We start from the raw sequence: 20,770 nt of genomic DNA, 5'->3' as shown, positions 1-20,770 counted from the left end.
ACTTCTTGTCTTGTAATGCCCTTGCATTTGCTTTATAATAAGCTGAGAATCTCCTCTTACTTCCAATTCTTTAACTTGACTTTGAAGACAACCCTCCAAACCAAGAATCAAAGCATTGTTAGTTGTGATACCTGGAAGCTCTTGTCCTCTTGCCTTTAATCGTTCAAGTCGCAGCTTTAAAATGGAAAACACTCGGGCTGAATTCAAGCTATACATTTTGAGGAGATCCAGTTGCAGCAAGTCGTAATAGCTTCCTTTCCAGAATATTGTGCAGTACGCACCATAACTCTATTGCCAAGCATTTGTGCCAATAGTAAAAAGCAAAATCTTTGCTTCTCATTGAAAGATCATCGTCTTTAATCCATGCAAAAGGTTGTTGCATATGTGCCAACTCAAATTACCATGGTAACATTACGAGAGAATAAAATGTTTCACATGAAAGAGTCTCATAGCTATGTAATCCTAGAGATAGAAAATATGGTAGAAGTCTGCTTGAATTGAGTTGGAAACATTCTTCTTGAGAGTATATAAACCAACCAATGAATTTGGTATTGCTAGAGTGCAAAAGAAAGTTCTTCTTCAAAGCAAATTACTGAGAGGGAAAGGTAATAAGATTGAATTATGGTAGCACACGTGCTTGTCTTGGGATAGTGTACTTGAACAATGATCTTGTGCCACATCATCATGTGCTATTGAAGCTCTTTTGTAGAAATTGACTTCATAACACTATTTAAGTGTCTATAAATCAAAATTTAACAAACCCTGCAAGAACAATGTTTTTTATTTTTCTATTATGGAATGACTTAAGGGGACTAGGAAAAGAACAAATGCATTCTCTAATTTATGGGAAGTAGGAATGTTTAAGCTTTGTAAAGCTAAGGAAATGATTCACATATTATGAAGCTTAGAAAGGCAACTGAAATTTTACTGAGCTCTCCAAGACTTGATTTGTCTACATGTTTCTTGTCTTGGAGCAGTTGTATGCTGTGCACCATGACTTGCATCGGGTAGTGGTCTTTGATTAGTGAATACATTGAAAAAATTCTAGGGATACAGATGCTTCATATGCAGCTCTCTATTCTTAATACCTCCTCGTAGCAATAGACAGTTGGCTATCGTGATTGCTTTAGACCACTACTTGCAATGCTGTGTGACAGACATGGAGGGATGCTCCCTTAGTCTTTGTACCACTTGATGCATAGGGTACGTACGAGCTAGAAAAATATATCCATAGTAGTGATCTAAAAGTTATAACACTTAATTTGAAACTAAAACATTATAAGTTAGAACTTGTTACGGTTTACTTAGTGCTTATTACTTACACAAGCCAGAGGTAGACCCAAGGCTAGGAGGCATGGTAGGGAGCAGTTTCAGTTCAATCTATTGAATGGATATATATAGGTTGAGGTAGCTCCTTGACTTGGATTGCAGTAGACATTAAGAAGACACCCTTGTTCCTAAAGGATGCATTCTCAGAGAAAAAGGATGAGCAAAGGTAGAGATTCGTGAGATTGAGTATGACGATGATGGCCCCAAAACCGGCGTTTTTATGCACTTGAAATGGTTTGCCATTTCGGTTGTGTTTTTGAAAAAAGAAACACTGTTTTGGGTAGGTAATTTTTGCCCAAACCTTGCGACTCCTCTCATTGTAGCCACGGGTCTTCTTTCTCTCTCTCTCTCTCTCTCTCTCTCTCTCTCTCCAGCCTCTCCTCCTTGCTCTCCTCTCATCCTATAGCTTCTCTCGCAGCCCATTGCCCCCCCCCCCCTTGCTTTCGTCTCCAACCTCTTCTCCTTGCTCTCCTCTTCTCTCCTCCTCACTCTCTCAACCCTTGCCCTCTCCTCTCCTTCTTACTCTCCTTTCCAACCTTTCCTCCTTGCTCTCCTTTCCTCTCCTCCTTGCTCTCCTCAGCTCTTGCCCTCTTCTCCTTGCTCTCCTCTCTAGAGATAGTTATGGGGTTTTGGCTCGTCTCCTCTCCTACCTAGACCAGCGGTGTTTGGTTGGTTTCATTCATGAGATGCTTAGACACTACGAGAGGACACTCCGAGCACGGAGACAGGAGCATACTTCTTCCTCGACTGATACCTCTTAGAGCTCTATCACAGAGTGTTCTTTCAGCCAGATCACATAGAACCCCACGAGATGAGACCTAGACATGACCGTGACTTGGAGCTTGTGACCCAACAGCTCAGACAGAGGGTTGATACATAGAACATACTTGGGGACATCCCCTCCTTGTTTAAGAGCTCGATCGACGGGGGTCACAGTGGTTAGACGCAGATCTACGACCAAGAGATGTACCAAGACTGCACTCTTGAGGGGTCGATAACACTCTAATATTGACCTCATGCCTCCACTGCCTTATCCATTGTGATGTCCTGTTGTTGCTGATGATGATGATGATTATGATGATGTTGATGATGATGATGATTTTGAGATTGATATACAGTTGACTATCGACATGACTATGTTGTTCTTAGGACTTAGTACTGTCATTTTGCATTTTTTACATTCTGCACTAGTGTGGATGCTCGTTTAGTAGCTCCACTATCACAACTCATTGTATCAGGTTTTCCAGAGTCTCATAGATCCATCGAGTCTTCCGAAGACTTTAATAAACTTTCTTTATTTCTTTCTTTCTTTCTCCTCAACCCTTCCCTCTTCTTTCCTCCTTGTTGCCCTCATGGCTCTTTCCCTCAGTCCTTATCCTCAGCCTACGTGTCTCCGAGTGCATTTTGAAAACATGCAGAGAAATTGGGAAGCTATGACATTGTTGCCCTCATGGCTCTTTCCCTCAGTCCTTATCCTCAGCCTACGTGTCTCCGAGTGCATTTTGAAAACATGCAGAGAATTTTGTGGCTCTAAAAAGTGAAATTGTAAATTTTGTGAAATGGAAAAGGAGGGAGCGTCACCCATGTGAAAGACCATCTTGTCCACGTGTCAGGAAAGATGTAGGGCCATGCCCCTATATTCCTCAAGACGTAAGGAGAGCTGTGAAGAATGTAGGTGAAAGCGTTTGGTCCTTCCCAAAGATTTTGATTTTGTGGAGCCATTGAATGGCAAGGAAGCTAGTTCAAGTCAAGCAATGGCAGCAAAGAGGGACAAAGATACAGAGTCGGAGAGTAGTCATTCCTCTATGTCGGCTGTGCATGCAAAGAGGACTCCTTTGCTAGGGGATGTATCACGAGCCACTACTCCACTACCTAGAAATTTTGTATAAAGAGCCAACATCCAAGCTGACTTTCAAAAGCAAGCAATGGTAAGGCAACTAGGGAGCTCACGACATGCAGAGAGAGAGAGAGATGCGAATCCTTCTTCAACCGCAGCATCCCTGACGAACTGATCTGGAAATCTAAAACCTGTGACCCCTTACCCCTCCAATCAAAACCTTTTCTTAATTTAAAAAAACTTATGGGCGTGTCTACAAACCTGGGTCTAAAGGCGCATCTATGTAATAGACAGACGCGCGTATAGATGCACAGGGATATCTTTGATGTCGTTCATAGATGGAGGTGGATTTGTGAGTTCAATCCAGCCTTTGAAACACTCCCAGAGATTGGGACAATTCCATAGGAGGATTTCGGTGGGAATTGACACAGGGCAACTCAAGATGTTAGAGAGTGCGGCTCCTTCAAGTTGACATGGCAGTACATTATGTTGTGGAGTTTGTTGTTGGAACAGAGTCTCGATTACAGTATAAAGACTTTGTGGGGCCAAGTCATGGATTGGATCTTGACTTGTTTCTCAGCCTCAAATTGAACCGGGGGAGGTGGCCAAACCACCACCAACGTGCACACACCTGTACAGGGTTTGAAAGGGCCCTTAGTATGCAATATGTGCCATCATTTTTGCTATGTTGTGATATCACTGGGCACCAAATAATAGAAGTTGAACCGAGTAAGTGGTCAAGTGTTGGGCAGATGGGTAACTTTTAGTTTTTGATTTTTTTTAAAAAAATTGCGAGAAAATTTATAAGAAAGAAAATATACATAAGGGGAAAATTTCAGCCTCTTCAACTAGAGGTCAAGGACTACTTAGCTAGCAAGGCTATTGTTCGATACTGTTCATGTTTCCTACCAAAGTACAGCAGAGTCTCTCTCACCTCCTTAATCGCCTAGAGAAACTTTCCGAAAAACCACTTTGTTTCTGCAGGTCCAAATATACCACATGAACTTTTAGTTTTTGATTGCAACACCACCCCTCAACACACAGGCACACACCGTGTGGCCTAGATGAGCGATGGTAATGTTGCCACGCGTCTGTGGTGAGTGGGGGCACCTCGAGGGGGCGGGGGCATGTGTAGGGGAAGGGCCCTAAAATAATGAGGCAACAAAAGAGCAAAACGAATGTAATGTGTGATTCAAATGAAAAGCTTCAATAGGAGTAGTAAGTACTCAACCTTGTGACAGGGAACTAAGAAGAAGAATTAGGGTAAGATCGATCGCAGTTGCATAGAAGAAGCGAAGCAGCTCTGCCGCCTTCAGCAGCTCTTGTTCGTCCCCTTCTGCTCATCGAGGTATGCTCCGTTTGCTTTTGGATCGTCTCGTCGGAGTCGGAGTTGCTTCTGAGAGAGTCAGAGTTGCTTCTGAGAGGCGCGGAGATCGAGAGTAAACAAGGGGGAAGTAGAAAATGTTTTGAGAGAGAGAGAGCGCGCGATACTAGCTAGTTTGGATGCTTGCATGTTGAAAGGTGAAGTGTTGTGGAGACGTCGTCCACAGAGTTCAGGAGAGAGCGTTTGCATTTTTGGAGCTTGAAGAGTTTGGCGAGGCATATTCAGCTTGCAATTCCTGAGCTTGAGCGGCTCAAGCGTTTGGAATGTCTGGAGCCTAAACGAAGGGTATTTGCAATCCGCATTCAGTTGGGTGTTTGGAGCTTGAACAATGTACGCCTTTTGTCGTTCTAGATTTCCGTCTTCACGATCCATCCCTCTACTTTGTAGCGCTGCAAAAGACTTTGTTGAGCCTTGTTCTTAGTAACAGTCCGAAGCACTTTAATGGAACAGCAGCTGGGAGGTTTCTCTTTTAAGGAGAGCTTCAGAGAGCAGCTATCGGTCGACGCCTGATACAATTCAAATGTTTTTGCTTATTGCAGGAGCTTACCCTCCGTGTTTAGGTCGAGGTTTTTTGGGTTCTCAGTTGAACTTTTTTTAAAGTTTGGTCGTACAAGGAAGTGCCAGAAGAAGTTACCTGGGAAGTTAGAGTGCAGTACAATCTTCGGAAGAAACTTTCACCTTGCAAGTCCCATTCACATGGGGCGTCGGAAGCCGAAGACCAATAAAGTAGTACCGGCCTCCCCAAACGCCATGTCTGTATATATTGACGACAGCAACGAGAGCATCAATGTAGAGGATGCAAACGTTACGTCCCTTGGACCTTCAAATGGTTTGCTCTCTCACCCCCTGGAGGACGTCGCCGTAGCCGATCATACAAGCGCGGATTACTACTTTGACTCCTACGGCCATTTTGGTAAGAATGTTGCTCTTTTATCGCTTGCTTGACGACATGCTTTTAGGTCTTTGAAGGCTCAGGGTTTTATCCTTGATAGTAATCCCTGGAAAATTGACGTTCGTTTATTTATTATCCTGCAGGCATTCACGAAGTAAGCTTATCTTTGGCACCCTTGTACTTTAAGTTTGCGTAAGGCGGCTTTGAATTTGATCTTTTTTGCTCCATATGAGCGCAACTGAGATCGGTATATGCTAAGCCGTTGGGTTCTATATCTTCTCCTGGTTTTTGGCTTGCTAACAAGGATGAATGTCCACAGGAAATGTTAAAAGACAGCGTTAGAACAAGGACCTACCAGAATGTGATCTATCAGAATTCATTCTTGTTTAAAGACAAGATTGTTCTTGACGTGGGAGCTGGGACTGGAATCCTTTCACTATTTTGTGCAAGAACTGGAGCCAAACATGTTTATGCTGTAGGTGCCAGAACTCTTCTCTGAGATGCATCTTTCCCTTTTTTTGGCCTCACGTTGCTGTTGCTGCAGAGCTTTAAAGGCTATGCCTTCTGGAAACTTATTTAAACCTGTAAATTTTTGCAGGTTGAGTGTTCTCTAATGGCAGACACGGCAGTGGAAATTGTCAAAGCAAATGGTTACAGCAATGGTGAGTGGCAGGTACGGGCCTTTCAGAGGAGGGATAGAAACTCTCAATTGGAGGTTAATACTAAAGGAGAGCGTATGTTTTTTAAAGCTAGCTGTTTATGTGAAGTTTGATTGTGCAGTAATCACGGTCTTGAAAGGAAAGATAGAGGAGATCGACCTTCCAACGCTTCATGTTGATGTGATCGTGTCAGAGTGGATGGGCTACTTTCTTCTCTTTGAGAACATGCTCAATTCTGTGTTGTATGCAAGGGACAAATGGCTGGTGAGTCCTTTTTTACAGTGTTCTCATTGTGGCCTTTTCCTTTGTTTCCATTGTGCCTTATTCCTAGTGAGTTTTCAGGACGTGAGCTGCAAACTCTTGTCCATTCGTGTTGTCTAACTTACGTGTTAACATGAGACATGTGAAAGAAGTAAAAGCTAAACTTCTTACGCCCAAATAGATTCCAAATCCCTTCAAAATCAAATTTTAATTATGGATAATATGAACTCCAAAAAAAGAAAAAGCTTAATACAGTAGAGATGTTTACACGATTAGGAGAATAATGAATCTGATACAAAATTATTCTAGCCTCACGGTAGGCTGAACGACCTAACCTTAAGCAGGGGTTTGATCGGCTCAACTTATTATATGCAAAAATTTTCCATCCATCTTTATTCAGAAGTGAGATTGTGCATCTTTGTGAACCTCACTTTTCCCAAATAAGAGACACTGGATAGAAAGCGATGCTGCTGTAAGCTGAACACTCATAGCCTCAGCTGGAACAAAAGAGCTCTAAAAAAGCTGAGACCAGCCAAAAGAGCCTTCCACAAAATTACAACCAGCGAAGGTGTATGCTATTCAATGATGACAGCAATCCAGTAAGGAGCAACTTGCATATGGTGATAGTCACTAAAAAAGAGGAGCTGGAAAGTAAAGTGCCCTGACGATGCGTCGGGGTCAAGTGGGGTGTGGCTGATATTGTGGGAGCACCTAATGACATGAAAACTTCCCTACCTATAGCTTCAATAGCTTAGGGAAGCATTGTTGCAATCAAACACGTTTGGTAAAATACCAAATGTTTGACCAAACGTCCAAATGTTTGGGTGTTTTTTAAATGCCAAACTTTTTGGTAGGTCCCATTAGGGCAACTTGTAATTTGGGGCTTCAATGTCATTTTGACATTGGAGAGCGTCTGTACACTTTGAGCATCTGTACAGCTTCCCACAGCCAGCTGTATCATCTACAATTGTTTCTCCTTATCCGTGCAGAATCAGCAATTGCCTTTCGTTTGTATGGCAGTCTTTACTCTTCTTTTAGGATCCAATGCAGTGTCCACTGAGTGCTCCTTGCAACAGACATGGTAGTTCCGGTGCACTAATCTGCCGAATGAGTCTGACATACAATGCTTCCCTACCTATAGCTTCAATAGCTTAGGGAAGCGTTGTTGCAATCAAACACGTTTGGTAAAATACCAAATGTTTGACCAAACGTCCAAATGTTTGGGTGTTTTTTAAATGCCAAACTTTTTGGTAGGTCCCATTAGGGCAACTTGTAATTTGGGGCTTCAATGTCATTTTGACATTGGAGAGCGTCTGTACACTTTGAGCATCTGTACAGCTTCCCACAGCCAGCTGTATCATCTACAATTGTTTCTCCTTATCCGTGCAGAATCAGCAATTGCCTTTCGTTTGTATGGCAGTCTTTACTCTTCTTTTAGGATCCAATGCAGTGTCCACTGAGTGCTCCTTGCAACAGACATGGTAGTTCCGGTGCACTAATCTGCCGAATGAGTCTGACATACAATGCTTCCCTACCTATAGCTTCAATAGCTTAGGGAAGCATTGTTGCAATCAAACACGTTTGGTAAAATACCAAATGTTTGACCAAACGTCCAAATGTTTGGGTGTTTTTTAAATGCCAAACTTTTTGGTAGGTCCCATTAGGGCAACTTGTAATTTGGGGCTTCAATGTCATTTTGACATTGGAGAGCGTCTGTACACTTTGAGCATCTGTACAGCTTCCCACAGCCAGCTGTATCATCTACAATTGTTTCTCCTTATCCGTGCAGAATCAGCAATTGCCTTTCGTTTGTATGGCAGTCTTTACTCTTCTTTTAGGATCCAATGCAGTGTCCACTGAGTGCTCCTTGCAACAGACATGGTAGTTCCGGTGCACTAATCTGCCGAATGAGTCTGACATACAAGTCTGTCTAATTTTCTGTACAACTTCGACCCATCTACCGTTTGCATTAGTTCTCCATACAACTTGCAATCTCTTTCTCTCCCAAGCAACCATGGGCCGCCAATGAGATGCTACATGTAGCCACGTTACTGTTGTGGCTCCTATGGCACCATGGGTATGATGAAACTATGGTGGATTGGAAATTGGTATAGTTAGAGTTGTGCAGCAAATTAAGGACATCATCCAAAGGTGTCGAGATATGCAAGTACCACCTAAAGCGGCTCAATCCTTTGCATTTTCGGCAATGCAAGGAGATGATAATGATGATGTTGGGCCCAGCATGAAGAATGGTTTCACAGGAGTGGATGACATGGGAGGGTCATAACTGGTGGTGGTTCAGTGTGACAGTGATGAGCACAGCCATTTGGCAGGATGCTTCAGCCTTGCACATCTGCTTTGAGGCTCATCTTTTGTGTGCTGAGGTTGACAGACCAAGCGGGCTCTATTCTTGGTTTTATTGTATGAGTTCATGGACTGGATTGGTAGAAGCCTCAACAACAATACAACATTAAGTGCAGAGAGGTAAGCTAAATTGCGAGTACTCAGAACATGTAGCAGTAGAACAGCAAGTTAGCAAGCTGCAATTATCTTCTTCATTTGCCATTTATGTTAGAGATAGGGGAGTTGAAGGAAACATAAATGCTGTTTTATTTTTTTTCTCAGGCTAGATGAGATAAAAAGACATATGGGAGAGATGGCAGAATCGTTTCACAAGCTAATACATGCTGCAGCAAATGTATTGCACCATTTGTGGAGGTTTTAGGAGCAATACATTGATGAGGCGTTGAACAATGGATGGAACACATATGTAGATCTCATTTCAATGAATGACAATGTACCTATGGGACAACTAGAGGATGACCTGCTGGTTTTTAGAAACTCTAGCTTGACATTTGCGAGGGCTATTGCTATGAGTAGAGACAATTAGCTTGCTCCTATGTCTTGGTAGAAGAGGTATGGAGTGGCAACCCCTAAATTGAGGACTGTTGCTATGAGGGTCCTCTCACAAGACTGCACTGTTGCAGCTCATGAGAGGAATTGGGTACATGATCATTTTAGAGAGTGACAAGGAGGACATCGATGAGGAGGAGGCTGTAGTGGCCATGTTTGAAAATGAAGAGGTGTGACTAGTCTACACAGAACGCAATAGACTAGAGTCCTCAATCTAGTACAATAGCTAGGCATACTATGACTAGTTAGTTACTACTGCTTTAGGTTAGTAGATCTAGGTTGGTTGCTATTGCTTTGAACTTTCAAGTTTCTAATCACCAGGTTAGGAGTAGGGCACATAAGTTCTATACATTCTCATGGATTACTCCATCCATTAGTTGTGTAGTCCTCCACATTGGCTAGTGGCATTGGCAATGAGCTGCAATCTCGAGGGGCAGGCTGCAAGACAGCTAGTTTTCAATGCCTCCCAGATTATTGAGTTTATGTATTGTTTTCAAAGCTTCTAATAGACAGGACATTTCTTGGGGAGGGGGGGAACTCACAACTTGTCATACTAAAATTGCTATAGAGAATTTCTCCTTTAGTGCTAGCATTCGTCATGGCTGAGTCTTCCCTTCACCTTCGGAGTGTTGATAGAAACTCAGTACAAAGACTTTGTATAAATGGACGCTCAAGTATGTGTGGGTTTGTGGATTTCTATGTGTCAGAGCATATGTTTATACTATCATCTACACCCACTCTTGGGCGCAGATGATGTTAGTGGGGATGTCATAGTAGCTAGTCCCTGTTATGCGTGATGGAGTTGAAGGTTTGCAACCTTATTAGTGACTATCATGAGATTGATATTGCACTATGTAGAGGATGAGTTTGGGCATGTTCTTGGACTCTTCTAGATATATAATTATTGAAACCAAAACTTCTTGATTTCGACCAATCTACCTAGCTTAGAACTCTATGCAAATCATGGTTATCTATAGCTTTTATAGGTCTTTTTGCTTGGGTTGTATGGTCTCTAGGATTTGAAGATCCTTTCCAAACGCATCTTTTAAGACCACGCTAAGAATGTGAAGAACCACACTTTTCGAAAATGCAAATGTGTGCTATGCATGCAGAATTTGAATGCCGATTGGCCCTCGAATGGGGAAGAGCGCCCTCGTGAGAGTACTTGTTTCTTTTTCGACCTACATGCAAGGTGGGAGAGAGATGACGGATGAATGCAATGTGGTAGAGAGAATGCTACGTGAGATTTCCAATGAAAGGGTGATACCCTTTCATTAATGTCCTTTGAGATCACTCAAGTTCCATCTTCCCATTTACACCTACCCTTATCCTATGACCCATGCACCTACCATTTAATGTACTCTAATGCACCCTTTCCCTTTCCTATTGCCCCTAGGACCTAGACACGTGTGTGCACATCTTTATTACTAATCATTGGCCAATGTTACATAGTTTTGGCGGTACTATTTACACCGCTTGATCGATCATAAATACAAACATATAACCGCACCATCAAATTGACACCTAACAATGATAAGGTTCTAATGACTATTAATTAACTAAATAATCATTTCTCTTGTCATGACACTCCCTCCTGCTTGAATGAGCAGAAGTCCTCTTCTGGATTATTGCTTGTCTCTTCCTCTTACGTGCACTTTCTCTTGTTACTTCTGCCATTGCATCGCCTCTTTGTAATCTACGAGTATCTGTGGAAAATCTGTAAAGAACTTTTCTTCCATCCATTGTGCATCACTAGTTGGCTGGTTTTTAAACTTAAGTAAATACATACATCTCTTCTTTCCACGAGTACTCTTCTCTTTATGGTACACGATCTGTTCCGGAGTAAGAACTTCAGTCCCATCTTCAAGTTCAGGTTCTTCTTGATGCTGAGTATCCAAAAACGCAGAAGTATCGCCATGGTATCTCTTCAAATTGCTCACATGAAAGATGTTCTTCATACGCCAGTGGGCTGGTAACTTTAGGTCATACGCTTTGGATCCTTCTTCTGGATATAAAGCTGCTGAAATCTGAAATGGACCATAAAACTTCGGTGCTAGCTTGACATGTATTGTACTTCCTCTCACTGACTTGATTCTTCTTTTATCAATCTTCAATAAAACCCAATCCTCCTCCTTGTAATAAACTTCTTTTCTTTTTTTATTGGCTGCCTTGGATTGTTGAACCTGGGCCCTCTTAATATGTTCTTTTACCTGCTCAGTAACTTGTGACATATCCTCAGCAAACTGGTGAGCAGCAAAAATTCGCTCCCCCAAGTGTGTTATTGGAGTGGGTAAACATTGCCCATAGATGATTTCAAATGGGGCGTTCTTGGTGGAAGTATGTACAGTGTTATTATAAGCAAACTCTAACATGGGTAAGAACTCTGGCCACCTTCTAGGTTGGTCATGGACATAAGCTCGAAGTAAAGTAATTATGGTTTGATTGGCATTCTCACTTTGTCCATCTCCTTGAGGATGGAAGGCTGTAGTAAATTTCAGTTTGGTTCCGAGATTCTCTAATAGGGCTGTCCAAAAGTTGCTAATGAAACGGCCATCATTATCGGATACAATGGATTTTGGTAACCCATGTAACCTAAAGATTTCCCTAATGAATAACCTTGCTGTTTCAGGAGCAGACAACGCTTTTTTACAGGGAATAAAATGAGCTTGTTTACTCAGCCTATCTATAACAGTGAAAATCTGCTCAAACTGACCAACCTTGGGGAAACCGGACACAAAATCCATTGTAATGTGTTCCCACCTTTTCGAGGGAATAGGCAAAGGCTGCAAAAGACCAGTAGTCTTACTTGTGTCAGATTTAATGCGCTGACATACGTCACATTGTTGAACAAAGGTCGAAACTTCTTTGCGAAGTTAAGGCCAATGGAAGTCTATCTCAATATTGTCAGTGGTCCCTCTAATGCCTCTATGTCCAGAATATGGACTCGCATTTAACTCACTCATGACTAGATACTGAAATGTTTTGGGTACACATATGGCACGTCCCAAAAATAAGTATCCATCCACGATGGAATAAGCCTCTAAATCCTCGGCCTCATTATGTTGAATCTTTCCATAAATGTTAGCGAAGTCCTCATCTAAAGGATAAGCTTCAACCATTGCTCCTAATGATTTCTCCTTAATCACAGAAACGTGATTAACTTGGGGCCGTCTACTCAAAGCATCAGCTACTAAATCCTCCTTTCTTGGATGATATTTTATATTTGGTTGCCCAAAAGATTGAATATATTCAGCCCATTTGATTTGCCTTGAAGAGACAATGGGTTGAGAAAACAAGTGCTTGATACTTTGATGGTCAGTCTTAATCTTGAAACCATATAAATAATGCTTCCACAACTTTAGAGCATGAATGACTGCCAATAACTCCTTCTCATACGTGATATATTTCAATTCAGCCCCTTGAAGTTTTCTACTCTCATAAGCAATGGGATGCCCTCCTTGCATTAACACTGCCCCAATCGAGGTACCACTCGCATCCGTACATACAACAAAGAACTCTTTGTCCATGTCCGGAAGTGTTAACACTGGTGCAGTCACCAATGTTCTCAAAAGCTACTTGGTGAACCTCTCCCCACTCATATAAGGAATGCTTCTTCAACAAATGTGTTAGTGGGGAAGTAAGACGTGCAAAATTCTTAATGAATCTGCGATAATAACTACACATCCCTAGGAAGGATCTCAGCTCATGTATGTTTTTGGGTATTGGCCATTCAATTATGGCCTTGACCTTTTTAGGGTCAACCCGAATTCCCTCAGCAGACACAATGTGTCCTAAATACTCTATTTCTGTCTTGAAGAACTCACTCTTCTTGGTATTTAGGAACAATCGATCCTTCCTTAGGAGCTCCATCACCTCAGCAAGGTGATCCTTATGCTCTTCCTCATTCTGGCTGAAAACTAAAATGTCGTCAGAAAAGACTATGACAAAGTTTCTCAAGTAGGGTCTCAAAATCCTTCTCATCAGCCTACTAAAAGTGGCTGGAGCATTAGTTAGGCCAAAAGGCATGACCAAAAACTCATAATGTCCAGTGAGAGTTCGAAAAGCAGTCTTATGTTCATCCGCAGCTTTCATACGAAGTTGATGATAACTAGATTTGAAATCCAATTTGCTAAAACTTTAGCACCTTTAAGCATATCAAATAAATCATCCACTCTTGGAATCGGATACCGGTTCTTAATCGTTCTTAATCGTAAGTAAGACCAGAAATTTCAGAAAAATCCCATGTCTCAGAACCCCTCGAAGATCGGTCGGTCGTGATCCTCTTCCGCAACTTCTCTTGTGACTTCCGTCGTCCGCAATTGTCGCCCTCTTCTCGTCTCGCTCGTGGATCGTTACCACTCTGATACCAAATGTGAAGAACCACACTTTTCGAAAATGCAAATGTGTGCAATGCATGCAAAATTTGAATGCCGATTGGCCCTCAAATGGGGAAGAGCGCCCTCGTGAGAGTACTTGTTTCTTTTTCGACCTACATGCAAGGTGGGAGAGAGATGATGGATGAATGCAATGTGGTAGAGAGAATGCTATGTGAGATTTCCAATGAAAGGGTGATACCCTTTCATTAATGTCCCTTAAGATCACTCAAGTTCATCTTCCCATTTACACCTACCCTTATCCTATGACCCATGCACCTACCATTCAATGCACTCTAATGCACCCTTTCCCTTTCCTATTGCCCCTAGGACCTAGACACGTGTGTGCACATCTTTATTACTAATCATTGGCCAATGTTACATAGTTTTGGCGGTACTATATACACCGCTTGATCGATCATAAATACAAACATATAACTGCACCATCAAATTGGCGCCTAACAATAATAAGGTTCTAATGAATATTAATTAACTAAATAATCATTTCTCTTGTCATGACAAAGAAAGATCACGTGAAATATTTTATCTAGTGAGATTATCAACAGCTCAAGCGCTGTGGTTTTGATGCAAGTGTAAAGGTCTTTGCCTTGTGGTACTATCCTTGAGTAAGAATCCATTCTTGGCAAATCAAACCATCAAACAAACAACAATCATTAAGTGATAGGGTTCTTTAATTTTGAGCTAGCGAGCTCATCACCTAGCCATAGGTTGAATACCTCAAACAAAGCATTGGTATTAATTATGATGTTTTCTTAGCAAAACTTCTAGCTTTTTACTTCTAAATTCGAGTTAACGGAGTGATTGATCTCTTGTGAGACTTGTTCAATCGTTCTTCATAAACTTAGTTAGGTCTGGAGATTCATAGATGACTTGTTTGTCCCAAACTTTAAAGATTTTAGGTACAAAGATCCAAACTCTTTTGGTGGAGGAATTTATCTTTGAGAGTTTTGTGAACTTAAGTATGTAGCTATTGTATGCTATGTTGAATATTAATGCCTCACATTGACTCAAACATATTTGATATGGCTTGATATTATAGCCCTTTTTTTGCAGGTTGCCTCTTCTCTGCTTCATAATTGAGTGTGTGTAGTTGCATGTTTTTCCAGATCTGCATCTCTTTTTGTCCACCATTTTGATGAAGCGTCTCAAAAAAGCCCATACAGCCTTTGACGACCAGCTCCTAAACTCTGTCCTTACAGCTGCGGCAACAATCAGCATGATAACGTGTGCAATTCGTACATCCTTACCTGCAAAACTATTAGTGCGGTACTAAATGAACTAAAAAATCTTAGGCGTATGTTCAATGGTACATTTGATACCCCAAAAAAAAGACAGATTTTAGAGTTGTGGAGTAGGTACTTGTACAAACATGTTATATAGGTGCTTGATGGAGATAAAGACTGAGAGAGATGGATATTCTTGATGCAGCTTGAGCCTTGTCACTTGTTGGAGATGGAGAGGGGAGAGTCGAGACTTAGAGTCGGAGGTAGATGCTTAGTGTGAGATCATATTGAGGAGAGAGGGGGTTTATATGGAACCTTGCCATTTGGGAGGACCAAAATCAGTTTGGTAGAACCACCACCAATATCAAAACCAGCCATCCAAAACAAATGAACGCAAACAAACCCCCCCTCCCTCCTTCCCCCCACACACACACGCACACCAAAATAGAAATAAATAAATAAAAGAAATGGAACATAACGTATGGATCAAACGGGATGGGACAGTATGGAACGTACAGGACACCCCATACGTCGAACAAGGGCAACCATGCATGTGCCCAATCTGCTTCCTCAATGTTCCGAACAGGGTGTCCCTAACTTAAGGGCACCTGTACTCGGGGTAGATTGAAGTCATTCTAAACTCCTTTAAATACGTCTACTACTTGGACCTAAACCCATCCTATTGCCAGCTCATGCTATTACCTCGGGTCATAACAGTGGATTTGCATCAACAATACAAAAAACAATTCTGCAAAGCTGTTGGTTACCATTTGAATTTATTTTTGCCTACCATTTGGTGGTTTGATTTTCTTTCAGGAGTGCCATGCATTCTCACAAGAAGATTTCATGTTGTGGCTCATTTTTAACTGGTTTTTTGAGCAGGTGTCTGGTGGAGTTATTCTACCTGACAGAACATCATTGCACTTGACAGCCATTGAAGATGCTGATTATAAACAGGAAAAAATACATTGTAAGCTCTTGCTTTTCATTGGGCTTAAATTCTCTAATTCAACAACATGCTCAGCACCACATGCTTTTGGACCACTTTCTTCAATTTTCAGCTAGCTTATAGATAGTTTTTCTGATCTATTTGCTATCCTGGCCAAGAGTCACGATTTTAACTGAACTGCTGCATTTCTTGCAGTTTGGAATAATGTGTATGGTTTTGACATGAGCTGCATCAAAAAGCAAGCTATGCTAGAGCCTCTGGTAGACGCAGTTGATCAAAATCAGATTGTTACAAATACTCACCTTTTGAAGGTTTGATTTCATGTATTTAATGTATTTGCTTTCCGTATATGTTTTCCACAGATACCGTTAGGGAAATTGGCTTCTGTTGTTGCACCCATATGAGTTCTCTTTTAATAGAAATGAATTTGATTGTGCAGACAATGGATATCGAGAAGATGGCTTCTGGAGATGTATCATTCTCTGCCTCATTTAAATTAGTTGCCAACCGCAACGATTTTATCCATGCTTTGGTTGCATATTTCGACGTGTCTTTTACCAAATGTCACAAACCCACTGGTTTCTCCACAGGTAATGGTTTTCTTGGCTATTTGTTTTATTTCAGTAATTTCATTTTGTTGGTTGATTGAGATGGGTCCTTGTTTTGGCTGAGGTCTACTTTCTTGATGACATAAATGTCTCTCTACAGGACCTAAGGCCCGATCAACCCATTGGAAGCAAACAGTGATGTATTTGGAAGACGTCATCACAATATGTGAAGGTGAAGCTCTTACTGGAACGATGTCCGTTTCACCCAATGCAAAAAATCCAAGAGACATTGATGTAAAGCTTAGCTACTCTTTCAATGGAAAGAGAAGTCAGGCATCAAGAACTCAACTATTTCGTATGCGTTAGAATATGATAATGGTTTAGGTATTTATGGTGCTTCACATTGGAGGAAATGATATATTTTGGATCTTCTGTCATTGATGTAAGGATTAGTGCATAACTTTCAGCATTGTTCTGATGTGATGTATGTCTGGTTGAAAGTGGTATGTAGCATAATATTCTTAATGGATGAATAGTTTTGCAAGGGAAGTTCATGGAGTATGGTCAATGGAATAAGTAGAAAATGTTTGATCTTAGTTAGCATACACTACACGATGTGAAGATGTGAATTGAGGATATCCAAAAGGAGAGATGGAAAAATTTTGGATGCCAAATGGGCGATTATTGCTCAAAATCCAAGTGTTGACTATTCAAAGAGCCTACACAGAAGGGGGTCTTAATATTATTGATCCAAATTTACAGTGCAGAGCTTTACTCTGTGAAATGGTGGTGCGTGGACTCATGCTAGGGCAAGAGTCGTGAAAGGATTTTTTTATTAATAGCATACAAACTTGTACACCTTCTTCGGGAGGAGATTGGATGAGTAGTATTAGATGGATCTTCACCGCAGTATACCTCAAGTCTCCTTTGTCCTCTCTCATGGTTGCCATTCGGAAAGCATGGGTCAACTTCAGGAGCACTCTTCGGAGGATTCTCCATTTCTCTCGTGAAGAGATTGATAAGCAACCATGTGGAATGATCGTATATTGGATGAATAGGGAGGAACTACCATGTCAAGGCTCTCAATTCATTTCTTGGTTATTGGAGTAGTTTTGTAACTCCACTCAATTGCAAAAGAATTTTGGGGTTAGTGTTGATCACAAGTACTTATATAAGTTATTCCTAGCTAAATTCAATCTAGAGATAGTATGGTCTACTAGAAGCATTGCCCATTTGATAGTCCATTTTCAAACCAAGACAGATAGGAGCTACAATGATGGTAATACATCATAGTCTTCCATAAAAAATGACCTTCATTTAGACTCCAAGTGAGAAAAAAGTCTACCTATATCCGTTTAGACTCCAACTAAGGAATAGGTTGTATCTTTACATTTATTTGTGTTTCTTCATCTAATTAAGTACTTATGTGCTTCCTCTGGCATTTCATCCATGGATTGAGTCCTTCCTTGGGTGTAGATGTGAAGGCACATAACCCTCAGACTTACTAAAAGGGCAGCCCAGCTTACAGAAGTATTTGAGCCCAAATATTCTAGCAAGTATAAGAATGTTTCATGCAACATGCATGGTGCTTCCTATGAAATTGAGAGTTGGGTGATTGAAATGATAGGAAATCTACAGCAGCATCCTTTCCACAGTTTCCTGCCATGTTAAGGAGTAAGATGCCTTATGCCAAGCCATAGAGGCCGTCAGATACCAAGCTTGGAGCCAAGCCTACTATTGGAAATGAAAATTCAACAATTCAGTAGTATTCCAGGGCCACAATGGATAGTAGGAAGAAAGCAAACTTGTGCTTTAAGTGCGGAGAGAAATAGAGCGCTAAGCATCGGGATTTGTGTAAGATGTAGAACATTGGTTCAGCCAAGCTTAGCATAATCATTGAACTCTCTGATAATGAGGATTTGTTTAATGCTAGAGATTGTTTGGATGCCTCTCATGATGATACAGTTGGAACACATGACAAGGATGAGGCTCTTGACATTGGAGGGAATTGATTTCCCCCTTTTGATCTGGGTGGTCCACCGATCATGGTATGCAATCAATTGACATTCAGCCCACTGATGCCATGCGAGGTCGTAGGCCTACATCTTTTGTTGTGGAGCATTAGGTTGCTATGCCTTTTCATGCACCTGAGGATGCTAGTGGTAATGCTCGTGGACAAAGATGAAATTTATTGGAATGCCGAGCCAACACTCTTTGCTATCTCCCTTCATGCTTTGATGGGTGCCAAAAGTGCTGAAACTATTAGATTGGAAGGGATAATTAATGGCTCAACTGTTCACGTGTTGGTGGATAACAGTAGCACTCACAGTTTTATTAATTGTAAAACCTTACAGAAGGTGGGTTTGATTGCTACTGAAATAGATCATGGGTTGACAGTAGAGGCAAATGGTCAACATACGATCAGCAAATATGTTTACCAGGATGCAAGAATCAAGTTTTCTGATGATTATGAATTTGCAGGTGATCTCTTGGCATTGGATATGGGCCCAATAGATGTCGTCATGGGTTGTGATTGGTTGAAATCATTGGGCAAAATCAGCATGGATTTAAATGCTTTGTCACTCAACTTTGTTCATAGGGGTAGATCGTTAACATTGCATGGTATTGCAACCCTTAAATTGCAGGTCATTTCAGCAAGGCAGCTGGCCAAAGAGCTCAAGAGGGAGTGTGCCATTTATGCACTGAATGTGTTAGTGTCTAAGGAGGGTAGCATTTCTTGTGTTGAGGATTGTGAAATGCAAAAATTGCTCTCAAAATTTGCAGATGTGTTTGTTGATATGCCATCACAGTTGCCCCCAAGGAGAGATGTTGAATCATGCCACAGTCTTAGAGCTTGGCAGTAAGCCAATTAATTACTCCATGTATTGTCTTTCTAAGGTGAACAAAAAGACGTGACAACACGTGCAAAAATTGCTTGAGAAGAATTTTCTCTCTCATAGCACTTATCCTTTTGCATCCCCAATACTCGTGGTAAAGAATAATTTTCTCTCTCATAGCACTTCTCCTTTTGCATCCCCAATACTCTTGGTAAAGAAAAAAGATGGTTCATACCGCATGTGCATGGACTAAAGGGACTTGAATAAGGTCACTATCATGAACATGTTTTCGATCCCCAAGATAGATGACCTGTTGGATGAACTTAAGGGTGCTCAATTTTTGACCAACATTGATTTGAGGTTAGGCTACCATCAAAGCAAAATGAAAGAAGATGAGCACAAGACAACCTTTCGTACATAGAGAGGTTTATATGAGTTCAAAGTGATGCCTTTTGGATTGACCAATGCACCAGCTACCTTCCAGGCTTTCATGAACAAGATTTTGCAGCCCCTTCTTTACAAATGTGTATTGGTATTTTTTAATGACAACCTCATTTACAGCAAGGATAAGTGAGAGAACAGATCAGACATGTCGAGCAAGTATTGGAACTTTTGAGGTTGCATCAACTTTATGCTAAGTCAGCCTAGTAAGTGTATCTTCATGGTAGAAGAGGATAAGTAGCTTGGTCATATTGTGAGCAGGGATGGAATTTGGGTGGATCTAGCCAAGGTCAAATGCATAAGGGAGTGGCCATAACTACAAGAGACTTTTTGATCTTCCTTCTTTTTATAGAAGATTTATTGAGCATTTTGCCAAGAGGAAAGCCCCTCTTACTGACATGTTGAAAAAGAATGTTTTTAAGTGGTCAATTGAAGCACAACTCAATTTTGAGGACCCTAAACCCTAAAAATGCACTTGTACTTGTATGCTCGGATTTCTCACGGCCCTTCATTGTAGAGGTAGATGCAAGTGGCAAAGGCGTAGGGACTGTTCTAAGACAAGAGCATGGAGTTATAGCTTTGGGCTTTCAAGAGCAAAAAATTAGAGGCCAAGGAATTGAACTATCATGTTTATGATCAAGAAATGTTGGCTATCCTACATGGTTTCGAGAAATGGCACCATTACTTGTATGGAGGCAAGATAAGGTTAAGACGGATCATAGGTTGGCTGTAGTTCAGTCCTACGATTTCGACATTGAGTACATGAAGGGGAAAGAAAATGTGGTTGTTGATGCCTTGTCTAGAATGTAGGCTTGTAGTTTATCTGCCATTTCCACCATCTATCAACAGTGCATTCATGGGATCCAAAAAGAACATATGCAGAATTCAAAGGTAGCTATAAGGATAGAGTTTATCTTGTGCCAAACTCCAAGTATAGAACTGCTAGTTATGCACCGAAATGCACTCATCTCCTATTGTAGGACATGTGGGTATCGCTAAGATATATGACAAGATCAAATAGAGCTTCATCTGGGATGGCTTGTGGCGGGATGTGGTTAAATATGTCAGTGAATGCTTGCCTTGCCAAAAGAATAAGGTGGACA

At 41.3% G+C, this 20,770-nt stretch overlaps 1 protein-coding gene across 1 annotated transcript; it reads left to right on the top strand.

The window, feature by feature from the left end:
- Nucleotides 1–4,623: 4,623 nt before the first annotated feature.
- Nucleotides 4,624–16,997, top strand: LOC147892799 (protein arginine N-methyltransferase 1.1-like). Its single transcript, XM_087387062.1, has 11 exons — nt 4,624–4,880; nt 5,090–5,463; nt 5,586–5,596; nt 5,762–5,917; nt 6,041–6,104; nt 6,223–6,365; nt 15,775–15,862; nt 16,037–16,152; nt 16,281–16,431; nt 16,550–16,868; nt 16,970–16,997. Coding segments are annotated over exons 1-10 (1,311 nt in total). The 5' UTR covers nt 4,624–4,878; the 3' UTR covers nt 16,756–16,868; nt 16,970–16,997.
- The last annotated feature ends 3,773 nt before the right edge of the window (nt 16,998–20,770 follow it).

The sequence above is a fragment of the Dipteris shenzhenensis genome, chromosome 16, assembly GCF_047967505.1.
Source record: "Dipteris shenzhenensis isolate YYH24624 ecotype China chromosome 16, Dip_SZ_1.0, whole genome shotgun sequence".
Lineage (NCBI taxonomy): Eukaryota > Viridiplantae > Streptophyta > Polypodiopsida > Gleicheniales > Dipteridaceae > Dipteris > Dipteris shenzhenensis.
This window is presented reverse-complemented; position numbering and strand designations above follow the sequence as displayed.

Bases quoted from the DNA above. Each gene is read 5' to 3' on its own strand.
- LOC147892799 (XM_087387062.1), top strand. The intron at 5,918-6,040 runs GTAGGTGCCAGA...AAATTTTTGCAG, and splicing joins GAGCCAAACATGTTTATGCT to GTTGAGTGTTCTCTAATGGC. The intron at 16,432-16,549 runs GTAATGGTTTTC...GTCTCTCTACAG, and splicing joins ACCCACTGGTTTCTCCACAG to GACCTAAGGCCCGATCAACC.